At 41.0% G+C, this 20,835-nt stretch overlaps 1 protein-coding gene across 3 annotated transcripts in view; it reads left to right on the top strand.

Annotated features, from left to right (window-relative positions):
• The window catches only part of ARHGEF7 (Rho guanine nucleotide exchange factor 7), a 117,786-nt gene that overhangs the window by 50,481 nt on the left and 46,470 nt on the right, over positions 1-20,835 (top strand). For all 3 annotated transcript variants that reach the window (XM_060769609.2, XM_060769610.2, XM_060769611.2), the window contains exons 7-11: positions 1,901-1,995; positions 2,516-2,611; positions 4,410-4,532; positions 18,944-19,082; positions 20,165-20,224. In XM_060769609.2, coding sequence (XP_060625592.1) covers positions 1,901-1,995; positions 2,516-2,611; positions 4,410-4,532; positions 18,944-19,082; positions 20,165-20,224 — 513 coding nt within the window. The remainder of the gene's footprint in view (positions 1-1,900; positions 1,996-2,515; positions 2,612-4,409; positions 4,533-18,943; positions 19,083-20,164; positions 20,225-20,835) is intronic.

Below are 20,835 nucleotides of genomic sequence, written 5' to 3'. Positions count from 1 at the left end.
CCCTCTTGTTGCACAAAGCCAATTCAGCTCCTTGGTTTACTGGGGAACTGGTGGTAATGAAGTGGGTGAGACAGAGGCTAGAGTGCCACTGGCGGAAGACTCGAAATGCATCCAACCAAGCATGAGCTAGAGCCTCTCTTAAGGCTATTCCATGGCAGTGAGGGCAGCCAGAAAGGTTTTCTCTACTGCTTGTATTGCGTCTTCAACAAATAGACTGTTGGAGCTGTTTCGGGTAGTCAGGGAACTCCTTTATCTTCATTGGGGGAGGAGAACTTTGACCACTTCACAATTCAATGTAGCGAATTTGCACATCATTTTGCATATAAAGTCACTTGGGATACGTTCCAACTTAGATGCTAGTTTTAGCGCAGTACCAAGGGGAGGTAACTGAGGCACCTGTCTGTCCAGTTTTGATGGAGTTGTTTCAACTTGTTCAGCCTGATAATGTGGACAAAGTCTTTGGAGCGGTGGGAGCAACCATGTGTGCTCTAGTCCTTGCTCTTCCTGGTTTATCAAACTTGTAAATGGGGGATTAGCGGAGTGATTAACCCCAGGCCATCAGCTAAGACCCTGCTCTGCACTTTATCCACTTCCCCGGCCCCATGCTACTTCGTTGCACTAGCCCTGGCCCAGCCCTTAGTTGACTAGGTCCACTTGGTAATTCTGGCCATTGGCATTTTGAATCCCATCTGATTCAAAATCTGTAAATCTGAAACTGGATTTTAAATGTTTGTGATTGTTTTAATAGGATTATGTTTATGTTTTATAATGGTTACTTTGTGTAGTTTTTGTGTCATTTGGCAATTGAATGTTTTGCCATATGTTTTGCCAACTGCCCAGAGTCCTCTTGGGAAGATAGGCAGCATATCAATAATAATAATAATAATAATAATAATAATAATAATAATAATAATAATAATAATAATTATTATTTTCTGAAGTTAGGGAGGTCCCACTCTTGGAGTTGCCCTGTTCTTAATGTGTGTTTGGTCTGTGAGACTTTGGCATTAATTCTTTAATTATCCCTGACTAGAGGAAACCCGCTCAATCAGTGGGATTTAAATATGTACAGACTTACCAGTGAATAATTGATTGGCAGTATACAATAGGATTCCTATTGCAGATTTTTTTTCCTGAAGCTTCCTAGAGTCTTATCATAAATCTTTTGCTGACAAAAGATACTCAAGGAGGATCTGTAAACACACTGAGTCTTCTAGGGGAATAAACACTATTTTTCTCTCACTGCCCCATTTTTACATTGATGGCTATATAGGTGTGGCAAAGCCACACCAAGGCTGGAAGAAGAATGGCAGAATATGGTGCTGTTATGTTGTCGAAGGCTTCCATGGCTGGAGCCACTGGGCTGCTGTGAGTTTTCCAGGCTGTATCGGTCATGTTCCAGAAGCATTCTTTTCTGACGTTTCACCCACATCTATGGCAGGCATTCTCAGAGCTTGTGAGGTGTGTTGGAAACTAGGCAGTGATATATCTGTGGATATATATCTATTGTGCTGTTTCTTGTTTTAAATTTGACATTGGTTAGCCATTGTTCTCATTGTTCTCTGCAAACAACCAGGTAAGCAAAATCCGTTAGTACTTCTTATGCTTACTGGCAGCACTTGGGATTATGAATATGGTATTGAGCTTTGGATGTTGTATAGACATATCCTTTGCTCTGCCACTGTGCTATAGCACTTCTCTACTACTTTGATATCCTTTTATTTCTTCAGTACTTTGTGCACTGCTTACAGTGGTCAGCAGGCCCTTCCCAACTCACTACCCTCCCACTATAGTCTCCAGGTTGTATGAGAAGTGAAACAAACTACTTCAAAGAATAGTGGTGTTTAACATTTCAGTGTTTTTGTTTTAAAATTATATCATAAGTCTTCCTTCATTTTAGGTGCTACAAAACATTCTAGAAACAGAAAATGAATATGCTAAAGAGCTACAGACCATGCTTTCTAACTACCTACGGCCCTTACAAGTTAGTGAAAAGTAAGTACATTGTTATTGTTATTATTTGTATTTATAGTCCGCTTTCTCTCTCTCTCTCTCAAGAGTGACTAAAAGTGGTTCTCCATATGCTAGCTATTTTAAGGGATTGAGTCAGTTTATATTTCTAAGGGCTTTCCATCAGAGGTCATGTCTCTGCCACTGAGATTGGAGATGCCCATGATGATTGCATGTCTGCCGTGTGGAAGCACTTGTTTTTCATGCAATAGCAACTTTTGGGTGTTAATGAGTATTTGTTGATATCTTTAATGGCTGCTCTGTGGGCTTGGGAGAGTCATAAAGCTAGTGAAGAACTGTAATTGATATTGGTATATGTAACTTGACTGCCACTCTGAAAAGCATATGTTGACTGTCAGCCCCTCTTCCACTTTCCACGCTTATCTAAATTTCACATCAGAAGTGTATTCCTCACTCAAAGAAATATTTCATATTATAGTCAGTGTGGGGTGTTTTTTTTACAACTTTTTAACCTTCATTTTCTTTTTTCCTTCCTTGGTTCCAGGTTAAACTCTACAGATACTTCCTATTTAATGGGAAACCTAGAAGAAATCAGTTCTTTTCAGCAGATGCTTGTACAGTCTTTAGAAGAATGCACCAAGTACGTATCACATAATTAAGGGCTCCGTAATACTTCATAAACAAAAGTGAACTGTCTATAATATGTCTGATTTACCTATACAGGTGGCTAGTTCATTCTGATAGTTTGATTTAACTCTGTCAAAATAAATAAAAAAGTGGTTCCAGTCCAATGTTGGCCTTGAATGATCCAAATAAAGTGTTAACAATAATGGGAGACAATGTATGACATAACATGATTTGCAAGTAAGAAACAACATTTCCCTTGCATGGTAAACAGTGTAATTAGAAAGACAGATTTGATACAATATTCCCTCTCAATGTAAGAACCTGCAAGTAACTTTGTGCCTGTGTTCTGATTGCACCTGAATTAGAGGCTTTCATTGCTGTGTATTGATAGTCATTGGGGAAATAATAATGATAATTAGGAAAGGTTGAAGTGATTTTTTAAATTTTTTCTTATTTGTATTAATAATATGTAATCAGTCTATTCCATCAGATATGCTCACACCCACAGTTTATGTGAGTGTATATAGCTAGGTGAAGTAAACGTGCACTTTCTAAATGATCATGATATCTATTGTGGCTTTAAAGTGGGAGTGATAAATTTACATGTAATGCCAAATTGAGCTAAGAGCAACAAAATCTTGCTCCCTTCCTTCCTTGCATCATCATTAAGATATTTCCCCTGACTCCAGTATCAGAAGTGAGGCAAGCCTGTGAGGAAATGTCTGAAAATATCCAAAATATTCCAGAGAGGACCCTGCTGGGAGCTCACTTTCTCAGAAGCACTTGCATAGGACGGGCATTGAAAAATCATCTCTCGAAACATGATATGGGAGTTGCAGTTTTTCACTCTCTCTGTTATTCAGACAATGGACCCCAAATGGACCTCTAGTAACTAGATCAGTTTTGGGGAAGGCATTGATTTTCCTTCTACTTTACGGTGTCTTCATTTTGGTATTAAAAATACTTCTTCCCTCATTTTATAGTTGGTATGGTTCCTACATATTTGTTGAAGATATTCATGTCTAGGTTGGCACCTAGTGTCGTTTTTACTGTGTTATCAATTTATTATTGTCACATAAAGAAATGACAAATAATACACAGCGACTTCTTAGTGATGGTAGACTGAGTGCCTATAAAATACTGTATTTCATTGCATAATAGTTGCACCGCAAAATAGCCACACCCCCATTTTCTGGGTTCCTAGCATAATTCTCACAGAATTGTGTGGGGCTGATTCTCCCTTCCTCCCTTCTCCAAAGGCAAGGCATCTTAAAAACTATGAAATGGAAATCTCTGGAACTCCAGTCTTTCCTCCATCCTCCAAAGAGCTCAGATTTTGTAAACTGCTTTGCCTTCAGAGAAAGAAAGAAGGAAGGGAGGCAGGTGGAATCTTCCTTTTTCCTCCTTCCTCCAAGGCAATTCAGTTTTATAAAAAAATCCAGTAGAAATGGAGCTGTTTGTTTGAGGCTGGATCATCCCTCCTCATCTTCCTGTCTTGGAGGTAAGGAAGTAAAAAAAAGGCAGTCTCATCTTCTTTTTTGATTAAAAAAAGGATAAAAAGGGCAACTATTATGTTATGAAATACAGTATTTTTCCAAACCTTTCACTTCTCCCTTACAAAGGCTAAGCAGAAACTTCACACTTTCAGATATACCCCACTTTAATGACTTATCACCTTGCCCATCCTTCTGTAGTGAAGACATTATGTATAGTTTTTCAGTCTGCTAAAACAATTGGCATCTTCACTGTCTTTGGAATCCATTTGCCGTTTGTTTTTCTCAAAAAATTACATTGACATTGCTTTATTTCAGGTTGCCTGAAGCTCAGCAGAGAGTTGGTGGTTGCTTTCTAAATCTGATGCCACAAACCAAAAGTCTATACCTTGCATATTGTGCCAACCATCCATCAGCAGTAACTGTTCTCACAGAACATAGGTAGGTGGATCTAGAAATGACAAAGGGGCGGAAGGGCTTTTGAAGTTCCCTTCCTTCTTTCTCTCTTAAATCGCCTATTAAATGGTGTGTGTGTTCATGCTATATGTACACATACTCAAATGTTTGTGGGAATCTTTGTATTTCTGTTAATCTGTGTTCCATACAAAAATCTTCTTAAATCCAGGAATAAAGATCAAATCTCTAAGTATACAGGGGAGAAATGGGCACATGTATATTAATATGAATTGGTTAGTACATGTTCCATTTTTGTAAACAGGTTCTGCCTGGAGCACAATTTTGTCACCTTTAAAAAGCAGGCATAATCATTTGGAGTAAGATTTTGCTGAGGGTGAATGGGGAATGTGGAAGATTTGAACAACAGAATCATACTTGGGTGGGATTGCAAGCTTAACTCATGCTCTGCAGCAAGACGATCTAAAGCACTTCTGAGAAATGGCCATGCAACCTTTATTTTAAAATCTCCAGAGAAGGAGAGTCTGTTATCCTCTGAGTCAATCAGTATTCCACTGTTAAACATCTCAGAAGTAAAGAATTTATTTCTGATATTTAAGTGGAATCTGTTTCCCTAATCTATTTTAGGTGGAATCTGTTTCCTTAATCTATTTTAACAATGTATAAATAGGTGGCATATTGTGAAGATAAATTATAATTTTAATTTATAATTTTAACTTTGTTTTGTCCAAAGTAATAAGTTTTTTGTCTTTCCTTATTTCCCACCAAATTATGTTTAGGTATAATGCTGAATAGTTGTTTGGTGAAATGTTAGTGAAACTCTATGGTATATTTATAGTTTCTGAAAGCATTTAAAAAAAAAACAAACCCAGCTGCATTAATAATTTTTGGAATTTGTGCCAACAAGACAAGATGGTCAGTAGTTTAGAGAGATTTTGAAGGAGTTTAGTGTAATTCTTAGAATACAGAATTAAAGCAGTTTGACACCACTAACTTCAATGGCTCAATACTATGAAATCATGGGAGTTGTAGTTTTATTTGGTCTTTAGCCTTCTGTGGCAAGAGTGCTAGTGCCTCTCGAAACTACAAGAACCAGGATTCCATCGCACTGAGCCAAGTCAATTAAAGTGTAGATGCGTCATCAGACAATATATGTATCACTAAGCTTGTGTCTGCCCTTCATGCCATGTTTATAGTAAGAATTGCTTTTTGTAATGCACTCTTGCAGGGCAGTGTTTGATGACAGTGTTTGTTGACAGTTTAAATATTTCAAGTGGTGCAGAAAGTAGCTGTTGCAGTTGGGTAGGTGCCATCTGATAAGGTCACATTTGTACTATCAATTGCATTAGCTGTAAGTTTGATTTGAAAATGCTGGCATTGATGCTTAAGAATTTGTGTCCAAAATAATTAAAGGACTGTCCTATGACCATATCAACTTATGTGAACAGTAAGAATAGCTATAGATGACTTCAAACTCCTTTGAGCAATTAAGAAACAAAGATAATTGTATTGGCACTCTCATGTTTACGAACAGTGTTGCCCCGGATGCCAGTTTCTGAGAATAGCAGCAGGGGACAACATTTTGCCCTGAAGCTCTTCATATGGATGGAAAGCACCAAATGAGCTGTTGATTGATACAGCAGAGTTACTCTTGTTCCTATTCTGTTTTGACTGTTAGAGAATATTTTCAGGATCAGTATGTAAGAGTATGCAAATATGCTCAATGACGTGTTAGTGTAAGCCCTACATATCCACAGATTCCTTTTCCATGGATTCAACCATCCACTGCTTGATAATACCGCGCCCCCCCCCCAATTTTTTTTCAAAAATCGAACTTCGATATTTCCACTTTACCCAAAGAGGATTGTTTTACTACACTTGTGTACATGATGGGACTTGGCCATCTATGGATTTTGATGTCCACAGATGCATTTGATTATCTGAAGCAGGACTTGCATTTTACATTGTAATAATACATTTTCAATAACTCATTAGAACTCAGATTCAAGTACTGATGAGTAGTTTGTGTGCATGTGTGCTTGAACAGCTGCATGTTGAGTGGGATGATATGACAGGGTACTTAATGCAAGATTTTCTTAGATTTTGGATAGTCTGTGGAAATATTTCTGTAATAGAATCTGGTTTCTGTGGAAGGAAATGTATAATCTCTTCCATAATTTAGCTTTCTCCAGACATTTTCAAAATTCTGATGCGAGTAAACTACAATGTTCACCTTTCCTCGAAGGTTTTGTACTCTGTTTTAAAAAACAACAACATATAATTAGTTAAGTACCTTTAGGCTTCCTGCTGCATTCCTGAGGTTTAGAGATTCAAGTTTCACTTCATGTGAGCCTGCAGAATAGACAGTAGAAACTAGTATGCTACAGTCATCCTGCCCTTAAAATGAGTATGTTTCAGAATAAGCTCAGATTTTGCCACTATAGCTTTCGGCAGATGAACCAAGTTTATCTTTGTTGGCTCTCTAAATAATGTTTGATGACCATATTTATAAGTTTAATCAATGCCATGGAATAATGGGATATGCAGTCTGACATCTGGAGGATTGGATATTGTGCATTTCTGATCAAAAGATAAACATCAGATGGGAATAAAAACAGCTCTCTTCTTCTTTATAACTAATAATTAAAGTATTTACAGCTAAGGGTATTCCCTTCTAGCCCGGCCCATTTGAATTTTTGCACTTTCCCTCGGCTGTATTTAGGAATCATTGCACTTACTTGAGCCCGAACCCAGCTTCGATTCTTGTTTCAGCCATGATATTGTTATTATGATGTTGCTTTGTGATTGTGTTATGTTTTTATTTGATTGATTTTAATATGTTTGTTTTTATCTGTAATCTTTGGGATTGTCCCTTTGTAAGCCGCTCCGAGTCCCCTTGGGGAGATGGTGGCGGGGTATAAAAATAAAGTAGTAGTAGTAGTAGTAGTAGTTATTTTAATCCTGGAAGAAAAGTATTATTGTACACCCTGTAGCTGGGATATACTGTTGCTTCCAGTATATCCCAATATGTTCTGAGACCAGACTGTAGATTCTGAGATTAGTATCTACTACTTAGAGCCATCCGTAAATAGATCATCTTGCATAATTCCTACATCTGTAGTTTCTTCTAAACTCAATTTAAATTTTCTCATAGTCATCACCTCATTAAAGCTGACATATCAGTTCCTTTATTTTAAAATGTTTCTACACATGGATCATTCTATAAATATATAAACTTTAATTGGATGATAAATTATATTTGCCTATGAAGCAGAAAAATAAACTTGTCTTGTATTGCCTTTTCTATGGACTAGAAGTGGAAATACTTATTCTGAGATGTTGTCTGTCACTTCTAATTTGTTATGTGCTCATGTATGGAATACAGTCCAGATGTAGCTCTTAATTGGGACAAAGTACTTCAGGGTTGGCTTCTGGATTACTCCCTCCACCTTCTGTTCACAGATTTTCTTATTATTTCTTTAAAATTGAATACAAATCTAAGGAAATCTTCCAGTAAGTATCCCGATCAGCATGAGTTTGATTGGTTGTGCTTTGTTTGGTTGTGTGACTTGTAACCTGAGACTTGTCAGGAAATGTCAGCATCGCAAGTGTACCCACATTGCAGTTATCACTTTAGTTACCACGTGGCTTCATCCTATATAATCGTGGGATGTTTAGTTTGGTGAGGCATTCAGAATTCGCCAGTGGGCATCCCTGAACTATAGCATTACAATTGTCTGGCAGCTCATTTTAGGTACATTCCAAAACCCTAGGATTCTCTAGGATGGATTCCTATCACTCAAAGCTGTGCAGTGCAGTGTGAAATGAAAACAGTTCAGGATGAGCTGTAGCTCACCGATGACAGATTTAAGTGCTTTCAGGAAGGAACGTCAGGTGGCAACAAGTGTTTTGTCATTTTACTTTCTCTATCTGCCCTGTTAAAATTATTTGTGCACATCAGTTTGCTATTGTCAGTTTAGGTTTTTGTCTTTGTTTTTGCTGAACTGGATGAATTTTGGCCTTCATCAATAGGAGCATAGTGTCTCGATCCAGGGAAGTCATGCTTACCCCTCTATTTGCCTTGGCCAGACCACACCTGGAATACTGTGTCCAATTCTGGGCACCACGATTGAAGGGCGATGTTGACAAGCTGGAACGTGTCCAGAGGAGGATGACTAAAATGATCAAGGGTCTGGAGAACAAACCTATGAAGAGCAGCTTAAAGAGCTGGGCATGTTTAGCCTGCAGAAAGAAGGCGGAGAGGAGACATTATAGCCATATATAAATATGCAAGGGGGAGTCACAGGGAGGGGGGAGCATGCTAGTTTTCTGCTGCCCTGGAGACTAGGGCTTGGAGCAATGGCTTCAAACTACAGGAGAGGAGATTCCACCTGAACATGAGGAAGAACTTCATAATGGTGAGAGCTGTTCAGCAGTGGAACCCGCTGCCCCGGAGTATGGTGGAGGCGCCTTCTTTGGAGGCTTTTAAGCAGAGGCTGGATGGCCATCTGTTGAGAGTGCGATTTTCCTGCTTCTTGGCTTCTTGGCAGGGGTTGGACTGGGTGGCCCACGAGGTCTCTTCCAGCTCTATGATTCTATGAATATTATAATTTAAGAAATGCCTGATATAAAATCTTTAGTTTTGATTCTCTGTCCAGTGAATCTAAACAAATGTAGTTAATAGTTTAACCTGTAACCAAAGTTGAGAAAACAATGGTAGAAAACCTGCATATGAGAAGGAGAGATTTTTTCGGGTGTGGGGCAGAAAGTGAAATTCTACAGTCCAGTAACTTAATGAACATTAAGAGTTACATCTGTACCAGTCTTACTGATGAATTTGTTGTGTGTCTTTGGGCCCTTCCACACAGCCCTATATCTCAGAATATCAAGGCAGAAAATCCCACAATATCTGCTTTGAACCGGGTTATCTGAGTCCTCTTTCAGATAATGTGGGATTTTCTGCCTTGATATTCTGAGATATAGGGCTGTGTGGAAGGGCCCTCAAAGTCCTTTCTGGATTATAGTGACTATCATAGGATTTTCTTGGCAAGATTTCTTTGTTGGAGGTTTACCTTTGCCTTCCTCAGGGGCTGAAAGAGTGTGACCTACCTAAGGTCATCCAGCAGGTTTCCATGGGAGAGTAAGGATTTGAACCCTGGTCTCCAGTCATAATCCAACACTTAAAACTATAGGTTCAGAATATCCATCTCAGTAACTGGATACTACTCAGATAGTCCCCCCCCCCCCCAATTTAGTGTTAGGAATGACAGAAAAACAGATGGGCTTAAAAAATAACAGGCATTCACAAAAGCTTCATACTATTTACTGTAGAGGAAAATAGAAGAGACTGAACGGTGGGATAATATGTAACATAAATGAGTGGGTTGATCTTTCTTTTTAATATTACAGTTTATCCAGTTTGCAATGTCTCTCTAGGTAGAAGAAAAACTTAAAACTATCACTTCATTTTTAATAAAGAGTGTATTGAATGCTGTAGCAAGAACTTAATTTGAGCTTACTTTATTGCTTTTATGTCATTATCTTTTGGAAATAATATCAAGTTTCAAAAAGTGAAGCCTGCGCTTTTTTTTTTTTTTTAAAAGCACACTTCTGGGAGATAACTGGAGCATTGAATACAGATAGGAATCTGAGTCAGAGAACCTTTTGTCCCTCCTCCACTTTGTTTCCCAAGGGCTGCGAACAGAGAGGGTGATGTCATTCTTGAAGCAACAGTCCAAGAATAAGGCTTTCTCTCTAGAAATGCCGCACCAGAGACTGTAAAAAGGCTTAGGCTCATTAAGTGAACGGAGGGTTTGCTGGAACGGTTGTCAGCATGCATTGTCTCTGTGACATCTTTAAGCCCTTCAGCGCTGAGAGTTCATGCTCTTTCTACCATAGGCAGGACTTGGAAGTGTAAGTTGCGGCTTTAAATGCTTTTCACTTGTTTGTGCGTTATCTGCTAATTTTCCCTAGTTTTTAAGAACTAGATATATTAAAATGTTCTCACTGGATTCATTTTAGAGTCAGGTTGTCTCTTTATGAATTCCAAAATCTAACTGAATTCAATCATAAATCTTTAGAGTAAATTATTAAGATATATTTATAGGAGTGATGTCTTCCACCAGTTCAGCATATGTGTCCTGTAAATAATACGAGTTATACCTACCTATTCTCCTTAGCTGGTTAGTTTGGAATAGATAATAAGATTTTAATGATTATAATATTTCTTTATTATTCCAAAGCCCTACTTGTTTCTTAGGTAAATGATTTTCTGTTGCATATCTTATTTTGCTACTTTGCTGTGTGCTCATATTAGTTGAATATAGAAGAGATGCAGTATGCAATACTCTGTAACAGTCAGGCTAAACTGCCTACTATAATGACCTATTATGTTCATCAAAACAGCTGTGATCTTGAACAGGCCACACTGATTTTATGGATGCAGTGATCTCTAAGGCAATAGATGAACAGATGCATAGCATGTACACAGTGCACACACTTCAGAATTAATAGCAAGGGTTTTATTTACTAAGCAAATTTCTTTGCTAACCAGAATATTATTTATAATCTGCTTTCTGAGTATTCTCTATGTTGTAAGTAAACCAAAGTTTTTTATATATATATATATATATATATATATATATATATATATATTCACAGCTGTTGCACACATGGGTCATGGGTGTATATATTTTAGGATCAGACTTTTATATTTGTATTGATGGTGGTGCAAACTAAGTTATTGTCTTGGAGACTTCAAAAAAAATGTAAAAGCTTGATTTTCTGAAAAGCAGTTTAAAAAGGTTGTTTCAGCTTCATTCCCCAAAGAAGAAGAAACCAGGGATACTGTGAATTGCCTTGGTCATGAGAACATTAGCAAAGAAGTTCTCTGTTCCTCTGTTCACTATAGACATAGCAGATACTCCTGGTTTCTGTATACTTGGCTGTTTAACTTAACTCAGCAGAGTAGAATTGGCTGTATTGCAGTGTGACTTCACTGAATAGTCCCTATGTACAGAAATAATACTATAGCAATGGACATAAATAACAGATTTCCTGTCATGTAACCACCAGTAGCAGTAGTCGGCATCAGTCACATGGATCATTCTTCTCTCACTTGGCAAAATATTTCCTATGTTTTCTTCCACTTCATTGTTGAGACATATTGAGGACAGATTTCCCTTCTGTTACCAACTCTACCAGTTGTATTTACAGTATGGCATCTGTCACAGCATCATTCCGGGACGCCTCGTGGCGCCTGTTATTTCTTTACTTTTTGGTCTTGAGGCAGTGTATTCAGTGAGATAAGACTTGCTAATTTTATAATCACTGCATACATTCAGCTGATGGCTTTTTGGTGTTTCATATGATGAGAGAGATGTGTTTGTGATGGCCTATTTTGGCAGGGTATTTTTCTTTTCAAGTAGCTATCCATACACAGGATTGCTACTTGATTGATAGTTTTGGATTTTAATAGTTCTTTTAGTTGCCAAGTTATTAAATATTAAATGAAGTAGGACAATATACAATTGTATATGTTCTGAGTTAATAATGTATAAGTAAAATTTCAGAAGAGAGAAGTCTGGTTATAGACTTTTCTGGATTTTAATGCTTAGTAGAAGTAACACATAATTTTGGATCTATTTGCTGGATTATTATTTCAAGCTTGCCATAAGTATAGCCTTGTGCAGATGTGTAGGCAAATGAGACTTCCTCTCAGTGAAATGGTGCATGTTAGTAGGTTTGATGAACCAGTGGAAATACTTTCAAAACATTCTTTGTGTTGTTCTTAAAAGTGGATGAAATTGCAGTGGAGACTTTGAGACTGTCCAGATGAAACTGTCAGGTGGTTCATAAAAGCGGATTTTGTGTTTCTTCTTGAAAACTTTCAGAAATCACTGTTTATCACAAAACATAGAGCTCAGTTTGTTTACAGGCATAAATTCTATCCCACTCTTCTATATTAATGTGTCCTCACAGCAATGCATGTAGCTGTATTCTCACAATGACATACAAGAAACCGCACTATAAATGATTAAGATAGATAGATAGATAAATAAATAAATAAATAAAATAAGATAGTAGTAGTGTTGAACATTAGAGGTGTCAAAATGTGAGCTGGAACAAAACCAATTTACAGCCTTCTCTGTATGTCATATGTTCATTACAAAAGGTAGAACTTTTTGTGACTTGTGACATTTTAGTATTATTCTTCGTGCCGTCTGTGAAATAAGCACCTATGGGTTCTATCTCGCGCATGCGCAGCATTTCGGAAAAATACTAGTTAAAAAAAAGTCTTAGAATGAGAAGAATGGCCCGCCCATCGCTCCCCCTCCCCCCCCCGCTCCGTATATAGCCAGCAGGCGTGGCTTCTTGCCAGTTTCCTTTTCCGCGCCAAGCTAACAGCATCCTCGGTTTTTCTTCTCGCTTCTTACGGACTTTTGACCATCTTCTGATTACCGACGACCGCCTTTCTCCAACCCTGACCAACGGACCGTTTTGTGACCCTCCTTCTGCCTTCTCCCTTTTCCAGGCCTGATATGTCTTCTCTCTGCTTTAAAAATTGCTCCGCCTGTGGAGCGACGCTCCCTGAAGCGGACAGGCACTCTAAATGCCTTCTCTGTTTGGGGGAATCCCACAACCCCCAAACATGTGATATTTGTCTGGCTTTTACCACCAGAGCTCGCAAAGGGAGAGACGCCAGACTTAAAGCGCTCCTTTATGAGCGCGCGCTCGCTCCCCAAGCGTCCGCAAATGCCGCCGCTCACCCCTCCTCCTCTCAGGAGCTTCCCCAGCCTCCCTCCCCTCTTGTGGGGGAAAGGCAAGCCTCTCCTTCGGCAATGGTCTCCCCTGCGGAACCGCCGAGAAAAAAGGCTAAAAATTCCAAACAGATCACTAAACCATTAAAATCAAAAGAGAAACTAACTAAGCAAAAAAAGGGACGGCAACTCACTGGCACACAGCCCTTGAGCCCTCCTTCTCTGGAGCCAATGGATCCTTCTCCCGGTTCCACGCTCCACATGCAAGAGCCTCTTCCAACTCTGCTCCACATGGAGGAGCCTCACCATCTCCCCCCATTGGAGCTAATGGACCCAGATTCTCACCTACAGAGTGAGCTCCTTATGGATCCCCCAGTGTCTCCTCCTATCCTCCCCCCTTCCCAATCATCTCCCCCCCCCTCCTCTGCTCATGAGCCTTCCCCGGTTCCGCAACAAACTTCTCCTCACAACCCATTACCCCCCGTTCGCTCATCGCGTCTCCGGCACCGCTCCCCCTCTCCTTTGGAGCCCTATCGCAGCCAGCCTGCTCCAGCTCCCAAACACTCTCATATTCCTCCTCCGGATCAGTTCCAGGGATACCAAGACTATCCATACCCACCCTACCCCCCTCCTTACCCTATCTACCCCTTCTATTATCCTCCCCACCCTGAACATTTCAAAGGATATACTCCATCTGATTATGCCCCTGAGCATCTTTACCCCCAGCCCCCCCGGGCACCTCCCACAGCTACACTCTCTCGCCCACCGCCTACACCAACCATACCTCAGGAAGATCCCCCCCCTCAGGACCCCTCTACTCTTCCCCCTCTAGACCCCGAGACCATAGATATTGAGTCTAACGATGGCACACCTGAACTCCCTGAGACGCAGGCTGACACAGACCCTTCTCATTTACAATCAGAAGATTTTAAAAAGTTTTCAGCCTTGCTGATTCGCCTCTCCAGGACACTGAATCTGGCCACTCCTGAACCTTCTGACACAGTTCAGGACCCATGCTTCACCTCCTCAGAACAACAAACCCCTTCAGCCACCATCCTTCCCACCTTACCTTACCTTCTCAAAATTCTAAAAAATACAGGGATCGCTCCAGCCCTGGTTCCAGCGACCCCTAAGAGAGCAGAAAACCTATACCGTATTGACCTTACCTCTGCCTCATGGCTGTCTAAAATGCCCAAAGCAAACTCTGTGGTAACTGATGCTCAACCAAAACCCATTCAAAGAAACCAAGCCTCTCCCTCTGACAAAGAAGGGAGGAAGCTTGATACCATGGCCAAAAAATTCTACTCCTCAGCATGCCTTTTTGCTCGCATGGCCCACTACGGAGTCTATATGAGCGTATACCAAACATGTTTATGGAACAAGATTTCCCCATATCTTGACCTCCTGCCTCCAGAGGAGCAACCTATGGCTACAGCCCTCAAACAAGAGGCCCTTCTCTTGTCAAAACTTCAAAAAGACCTGGCAAAAAACACTGCTGATACATCTGGCAAACTCATTGCTGGCTCCGTGGCCTTACGCCGCCATGCCTGGCTGAGGGCAGCAATCCTCTCCCAATCAGCGCGCACGCTGATAGAGGACCTACCTATGGATGAAGCGGGCCTTTTCAATCCAGAAACAGATTCCCAACTGAAACACTCACATGAGATGAAACAAACTGTTCATAAATATGACCAACAACCTTACCCTTATCAACGCCAGCGATGGCAACCATATTACCACCGCCCGCAATTCTACAACAGACCTTACAGTTCACCCTTCTACAGAGGACGCTACCGCCCATATCCCTCCTCTCCAGCCACCAGGAGACCTCTTCTTCCTGCTAGGGGTCAGTATCGTGGTCTTAGGTCCACATCCAACAATAAGCGACGTTTTTAGCACTCCTCACGTCCCTCAACCCCCCCCTCCCCACCATGACACCCCACCACTCATTTTTTTAGACAGACTACACCAATTCCTTCATGCCTGGCAACTGATTACTACGGATGCCTGGATCCTTGACATTGTTAACAGGGGTTATGCTATAGAATTCTTTTCCTACCCCCCTGTGGGTAACATCCTTCTCACTCCTCCATCCCCCACCATTTGGGAGGAAGTAAGCACCCTACTCCATAAAGGAGCTATTTCCCCTGTACCTCCCCAAGAGGCATCCTCATGCTTTTTCTCTCGCTACTTTCTGGTGGATAAGAGGGATGGTGGCCTCCGCCCCATCCTTGATCTCCGTCAAATTAATAAGTTCATCATTCCACGAAAATTCCGTATGCTTACTCTGCCCTCCATCCTCCCCTTTATCCCAAAGGACTCCTGGCTAGCCACTATTGACCTACGAGATGCGTACTTCCACGTATCCATTAGGCAGACACACCGTAGGTTTTTGTGCTTTGCTATACAACAAAATTGCTATTGTTTTAATGTGCTCCCGTTCGGTTTGTGTACGGCCCCCAGGGTGTTTACCAAATGTATGTCCGTTATAGCGGCCCACCTCCGCCAACAGGGCATCACGATTTTTCAGTACCTGGATGACTGGATGTTGAATGCTCCATCCCAGTCTCAACTCTCTACTGATGTTCAATACACTTTGTCTCTCTTACAGACCCTGGGCCTGGTGGTAAACCAAGAGAAATCTCAGCTGACTCCTACACAGCGTATCCAGTTCATAGGAGCCGTCATAGACTCCACCATCCAGAAAGCCTTCCTCCCAGAGGACCGCTTCTCCAAGTTGCAGACAGCCATTTCAAACCTCCTATGTTCTCGCTCTGCGTCTGCCTGGGCCATCCAATCCACCCTTGGCCACATGTCCTCTACCACAAATGTCACCCCATTCGCACGCCTCCGGATGCGACCGCTTCAAAACTGGTTCATCCGTTCCTTCAACCCCCTCAGGGACCCTCAATCCCGGATCCTCCACCTACCAAACTCCGTCCTCCAGTCCCTCTCATGGTGGACAAAGGAATCCAATGTGGGCCTGGGGATGCCCTTCAACCAACCCCGCCCCTCCATGTCCCTCACAACCGATGCCTCCAACTCCGGTTGGGGAGCGCATCTCAAGGGTTTCAGGGTGAGCGGACTCTGGTCCCCTCTCGAGCAGAAACTTCACATCAACGCACTAGAACTCATAGCGGTGGAGAAAGCCCTCCGGGCCTTCTCCCGAATCATCTCCAACCGCACAATTCAAATAGTCACGGACAACACAACAGTGAAATATTATCTCAACAAACAGGGAGGAACACGTTCACAAACACTTCTCCCCATCTCCATACGCATTTGGGAATGGTGCATTCAAAACAACGTCCTCCTCACGGCCATTCACCTCCCGGGCCAAGAAAACACCCTTGCCGACTCCCTCAGCAGATCTCTAAAAAACAATCACGAGTGGCAACTCCATCCAAGGGAATTCAACTCCCTCACTCTCAAATGGGGCAAACCATCAATAGACATGTTTGCCTCACCGACAAACACCCACTGCCGCCTGTTTTGCGCAAGACTCCACCCTCACGCATCCCCAGGTTGTCTCGGGGATGCCTTCCTCTTCCAGTGGTCCCCCGGCCTCATCTACCTGTTCCCCCCCCTCCCCCTCCTCTCTCCAGTAATAGCAAAAATTATTCAGGACAACTCAAACTGCATCCTGATCGCCCCATGGTGGCCCCGGCAACACTGGTTTGCCACCCTCCTCCATCTCTCCCGGGGAGACTTCCTCCGCCTCAAGCCCACCCCAGACCTTCTCACAGTGGAAAACGGCCTCGTTCTCCACCCGGACCTGCAGTCCCTCCACCTCACGGCGTGGAGGATCAAGCCTCATTAGGGATCTCTACAGAAGCCTCCCGTATCATACTAGCAGCCCATAAACCAACTACACAGAGGTCATATACCTATAAGTGGTCCCTCTTTAAGGCTTACTCTCAGTCAGCCGACCACGATCCTATCCAAGCCCCTACCCCTGTCATCCTCGACTTCCTAGTTCAACTCTCCAACAAGGGTTTTTCCCTCTCCTCTGTTAAATGTTATTTAGCTGCCCTCTCCCACTTTAGGAGGAAAGCAGGTTTGCCGTCCCTTTTTCAGGATCACTTGATCCAGTTGTTTCTCAAAGGTTATAAAAATGTTCATCCCCCTATATCCCCACCTTCTCCGCCATGGAGTTTAGAATTAGTTTTGTCACAACTTTCGAAACACCCTTTCGAACCTATGGCATCGTGCCATATTTCTCACCTTTCATGGAAAACGCTATTCCTTGTAGCCATCACCTCTGCTAGGAGGTCCAGTGAGCTAGCAGCTCTCCGCGCAGACCCACCTTATATTCGTTTCCATGAAGATAAGGTCGTTCTCCGCACCGACGTCACTTTCCTTCCTAAAATAGTCTCCCGTTTTCATTTGTCTCAGGACATTGTTTTGCCTTCCTTTTTTCCTAATCCATCCTCTCCACTCGAATTGGCATTACACTCGCTGGACGTGAAACGAGCACTGTCCTTTTACATTCATAGGACAGCCAATTACAGAAAATCCCCTAAGCTCTTTTTAAAGTATAGAGAAGACGTTCTGGGCCTCCCTATATCATCCCAAGGCCTTGCCTCCTGGATTGTTTCTACGATCCGTCTGGCTTACCAGTTGGCGGGCAAAGAGCTTCCTTCCCATGTCTGGGCTCACTCGACCCGCTCAGTTTCAACCTCACAAGCTTTTCTTAGAGGAGTTCCTCTTGACCAGATTTGCAAAGCAGCGACGTGGGCCAATCCTTCCACGTTTGCCTCTCACTACAAGCTGGACATCCTAGCCAAAAAGGACGCCGCTTTTGGCAGAGCCGTGCTCTTCTCCTGTGTGGCATGACCCTCCTCCAAGGTCAGTTAACTTGCTATTCACCCATAGGTGCTTATTTCACAGACGGCACGAAGAATAAATATAGGTTGCTTACCTGTAACCGTATTTCTTCGAGTGTACGTCTGTGAAATTAGCACAACCCGCCCGTCCTCCCCGCTAGTCATGCCTTTACCTGGTTCCTCTTTGGCGCTAGGAAACTGGCAAGAAGCCACGCCTGCTGGCTATATACGGAGCGGGGGGGGGGGAGGGGGAGCGATGGGCGGGCCATTCTTCTCATTCTAAAAGACTTTTTTTTAACTAGTATTTTTCCGAAATGCTGCGCATGCGCGAGATAGAACCCATAGGTGCTAATTTCACAGACGTACACTCGAAGAAATACGGTTACAGGTAAGCAACCTATATATCTTGATAATCCAGATTTTTTCCCCAAGGCATCACCTGTATTTCTCATTAGTTTGGGAATAATGTAAGGCTTAATTGCAAGTGTATAAATACAGGAAAATCTCTTAATATTCTTGAACTGTATCTTCTGTTAGGAGTATTAAAAATAGGCTGATGATTAATATTATTGGAATTTGTTTACTAGTTAAAAACTTGTAATCTTTCTTTTCACCTTAAACTAAATAGTCTTTTTAATTTTAATTTAGGGGGAGAGCATTAAGTGTAAAATACCTGTTTTTCTGTTTTACAGAAATTAAATTCATATTATGTTAAGTATGTATACGTGTTTTATGACTAGGGTTTATCCTTTTTCATATGAGATATTGTTCCTAAAGAACTGGGATGCTTTACTTCTTTCTGGATTTCATGATTTTCTTTTATTCTCTCCTCCCTCCTCTAATTTATGAACAGTGAAGAGCTAGGAGAATTCATGGAAATGAAAGGAGCCAACAGTCCTGGGATTCTTGTATTGACAACGGGCCTCAGCAAACCATTTATGCGCCTGGATAAATACCCTACGTTACTCAAAGAGCTTGAAAGACACATGGAGGTATATTTTAACAGCTTTTATTTTCCATCTTGAAGATGATTTTGCAATTATATATTAAGACTATTTGTCCACATCCTTTTAGTGTCAGAGACCATTACACTTCAGAGGTTGAACTTTTGAATCATGCTAGGGTATTTCCTTTTCATATTCCAATAGTTTGTGTGCAGGGCCACATTTTTGAAGAATTTACACCTTGTGGTGCACCTTGCTTCAAACCTACCAGGGATCACTTAATACGAGGTGGGTACTTGATAGTTGAAGAGCTATTTGTGCCTTTCAGAAATGTAAATATGGACAGTATCTTCAGTAGCACGCACGGATTTACACACACATCAAGGAGTTTGTGTATTGATTTTAAACACCTTATTCTTCAAAGTAGACACCTTTTGTGTTTCTAAGATTTAAAGGATATTGGTTGGGCAGGTGGGTCCAAAAAAGAAAGGTTTCAGCTCCTTTCTCCATGTTGCTCACTACTCATTTCTTGGGATATTCAACTTTAATTTGCTAGGATTGAAGTGTATCTACTGGAGAAAACTGTTAAGCTATTTCCCCTCAAGAGTTTTGAACTGATTCCATATGAGCCTATTGCTCATACACATTTTGTTCAGAAGAAGAGAAAAAAAACAACAATTGGACACAGATTCTTATTTCACGTAAGAGATTGGATGGTTGTTTGTTTACACAGAGCTGTTAGCTTTCATTTTATATCTTAACAAGTACTAGAACATTCAATTGTAAAATGTCATTTGTCATGGATTGATTTGTTTTAGAATTATAGCAAAATCTCTTCAAATTTATTTGTCCATGAATATTGCTATCTTTTTCTCATTTTAATTTCTATACTAGGAAAACTTGATAATGATAAAAGGAACACCCATAAAGCTGTACACATCAACAGAAGATAATTTTGTGGGAACGGGCCTTTTAAAATATGGTTGCTCATACAAGTTCCATGACTGATCTAGAAGTTTAATGTGCTAAAAGAGTGTAGCTGTGAGAAATATAACTTGTTAATTTAATATGCTTTCTAGCAAGAGTTACAGAAAAGTAATTTTTTGTATCGTTTTAATTTTTAATTTTAGGATTATCATCCAGATCGACCAGACATTCAAAAATCCATGACAGCCTTCAAAAATCTTTCTGTAAGTTATGTTGGAATTAAAAAGTCTGTGAAAGGAAATATAATAGTCTAAACATCATAGGAATAGCAGGGAGAGTGGTAATGATGTGATTAATGGGAGAAATGTTTCCAAATGAAATAATTTAAAATAAATGTTTCTGTTGATAGCTTTGATTTGGGTTCAGGGGAAAAGGTTTAGATAAATGGAGCAAGTAAGATCTGTGTGACGCTACATGAACTCAAACATTTATACAAAATTCTGCAGATAGGAACAAAAGGTCCTTTGTAGGTGAACCCTCCTACAAAGGACCCCCTATTGCAGGAGGTGAGGCTGTTGTCATTGTCTGTCTTCCTGAAGATAGCCCAACTGAGAGTGAGAATGAGTGTGCACAGATTCTTGGGCTGTATGCACACTGAAAAAGTACAATTGTTTGATACCAGAATTATAATGTCTCCATCCTGTAAAATCCTGATATACTAAGATATGTAAAACCTTCTACTAGAGATGCCCACTGCCCTTTTGGTAATCCCATAGTAGGACTTTTTAGCAGAGAATTCTAAATACAATACCAAATTCTGGCATTCCATAAGATGGAAATGATATTTTAAGTGACATCAAAGTCATATAACTTA

This window comes from Anolis sagrei, chromosome 3 (assembly GCF_037176765.1).
Source record: "Anolis sagrei isolate rAnoSag1 chromosome 3, rAnoSag1.mat, whole genome shotgun sequence".
Taxonomy (NCBI): domain Eukaryota; kingdom Metazoa; phylum Chordata; class Lepidosauria; order Squamata; family Dactyloidae; genus Anolis; species Anolis sagrei.
This window is presented reverse-complemented; position numbering and strand designations above follow the sequence as displayed.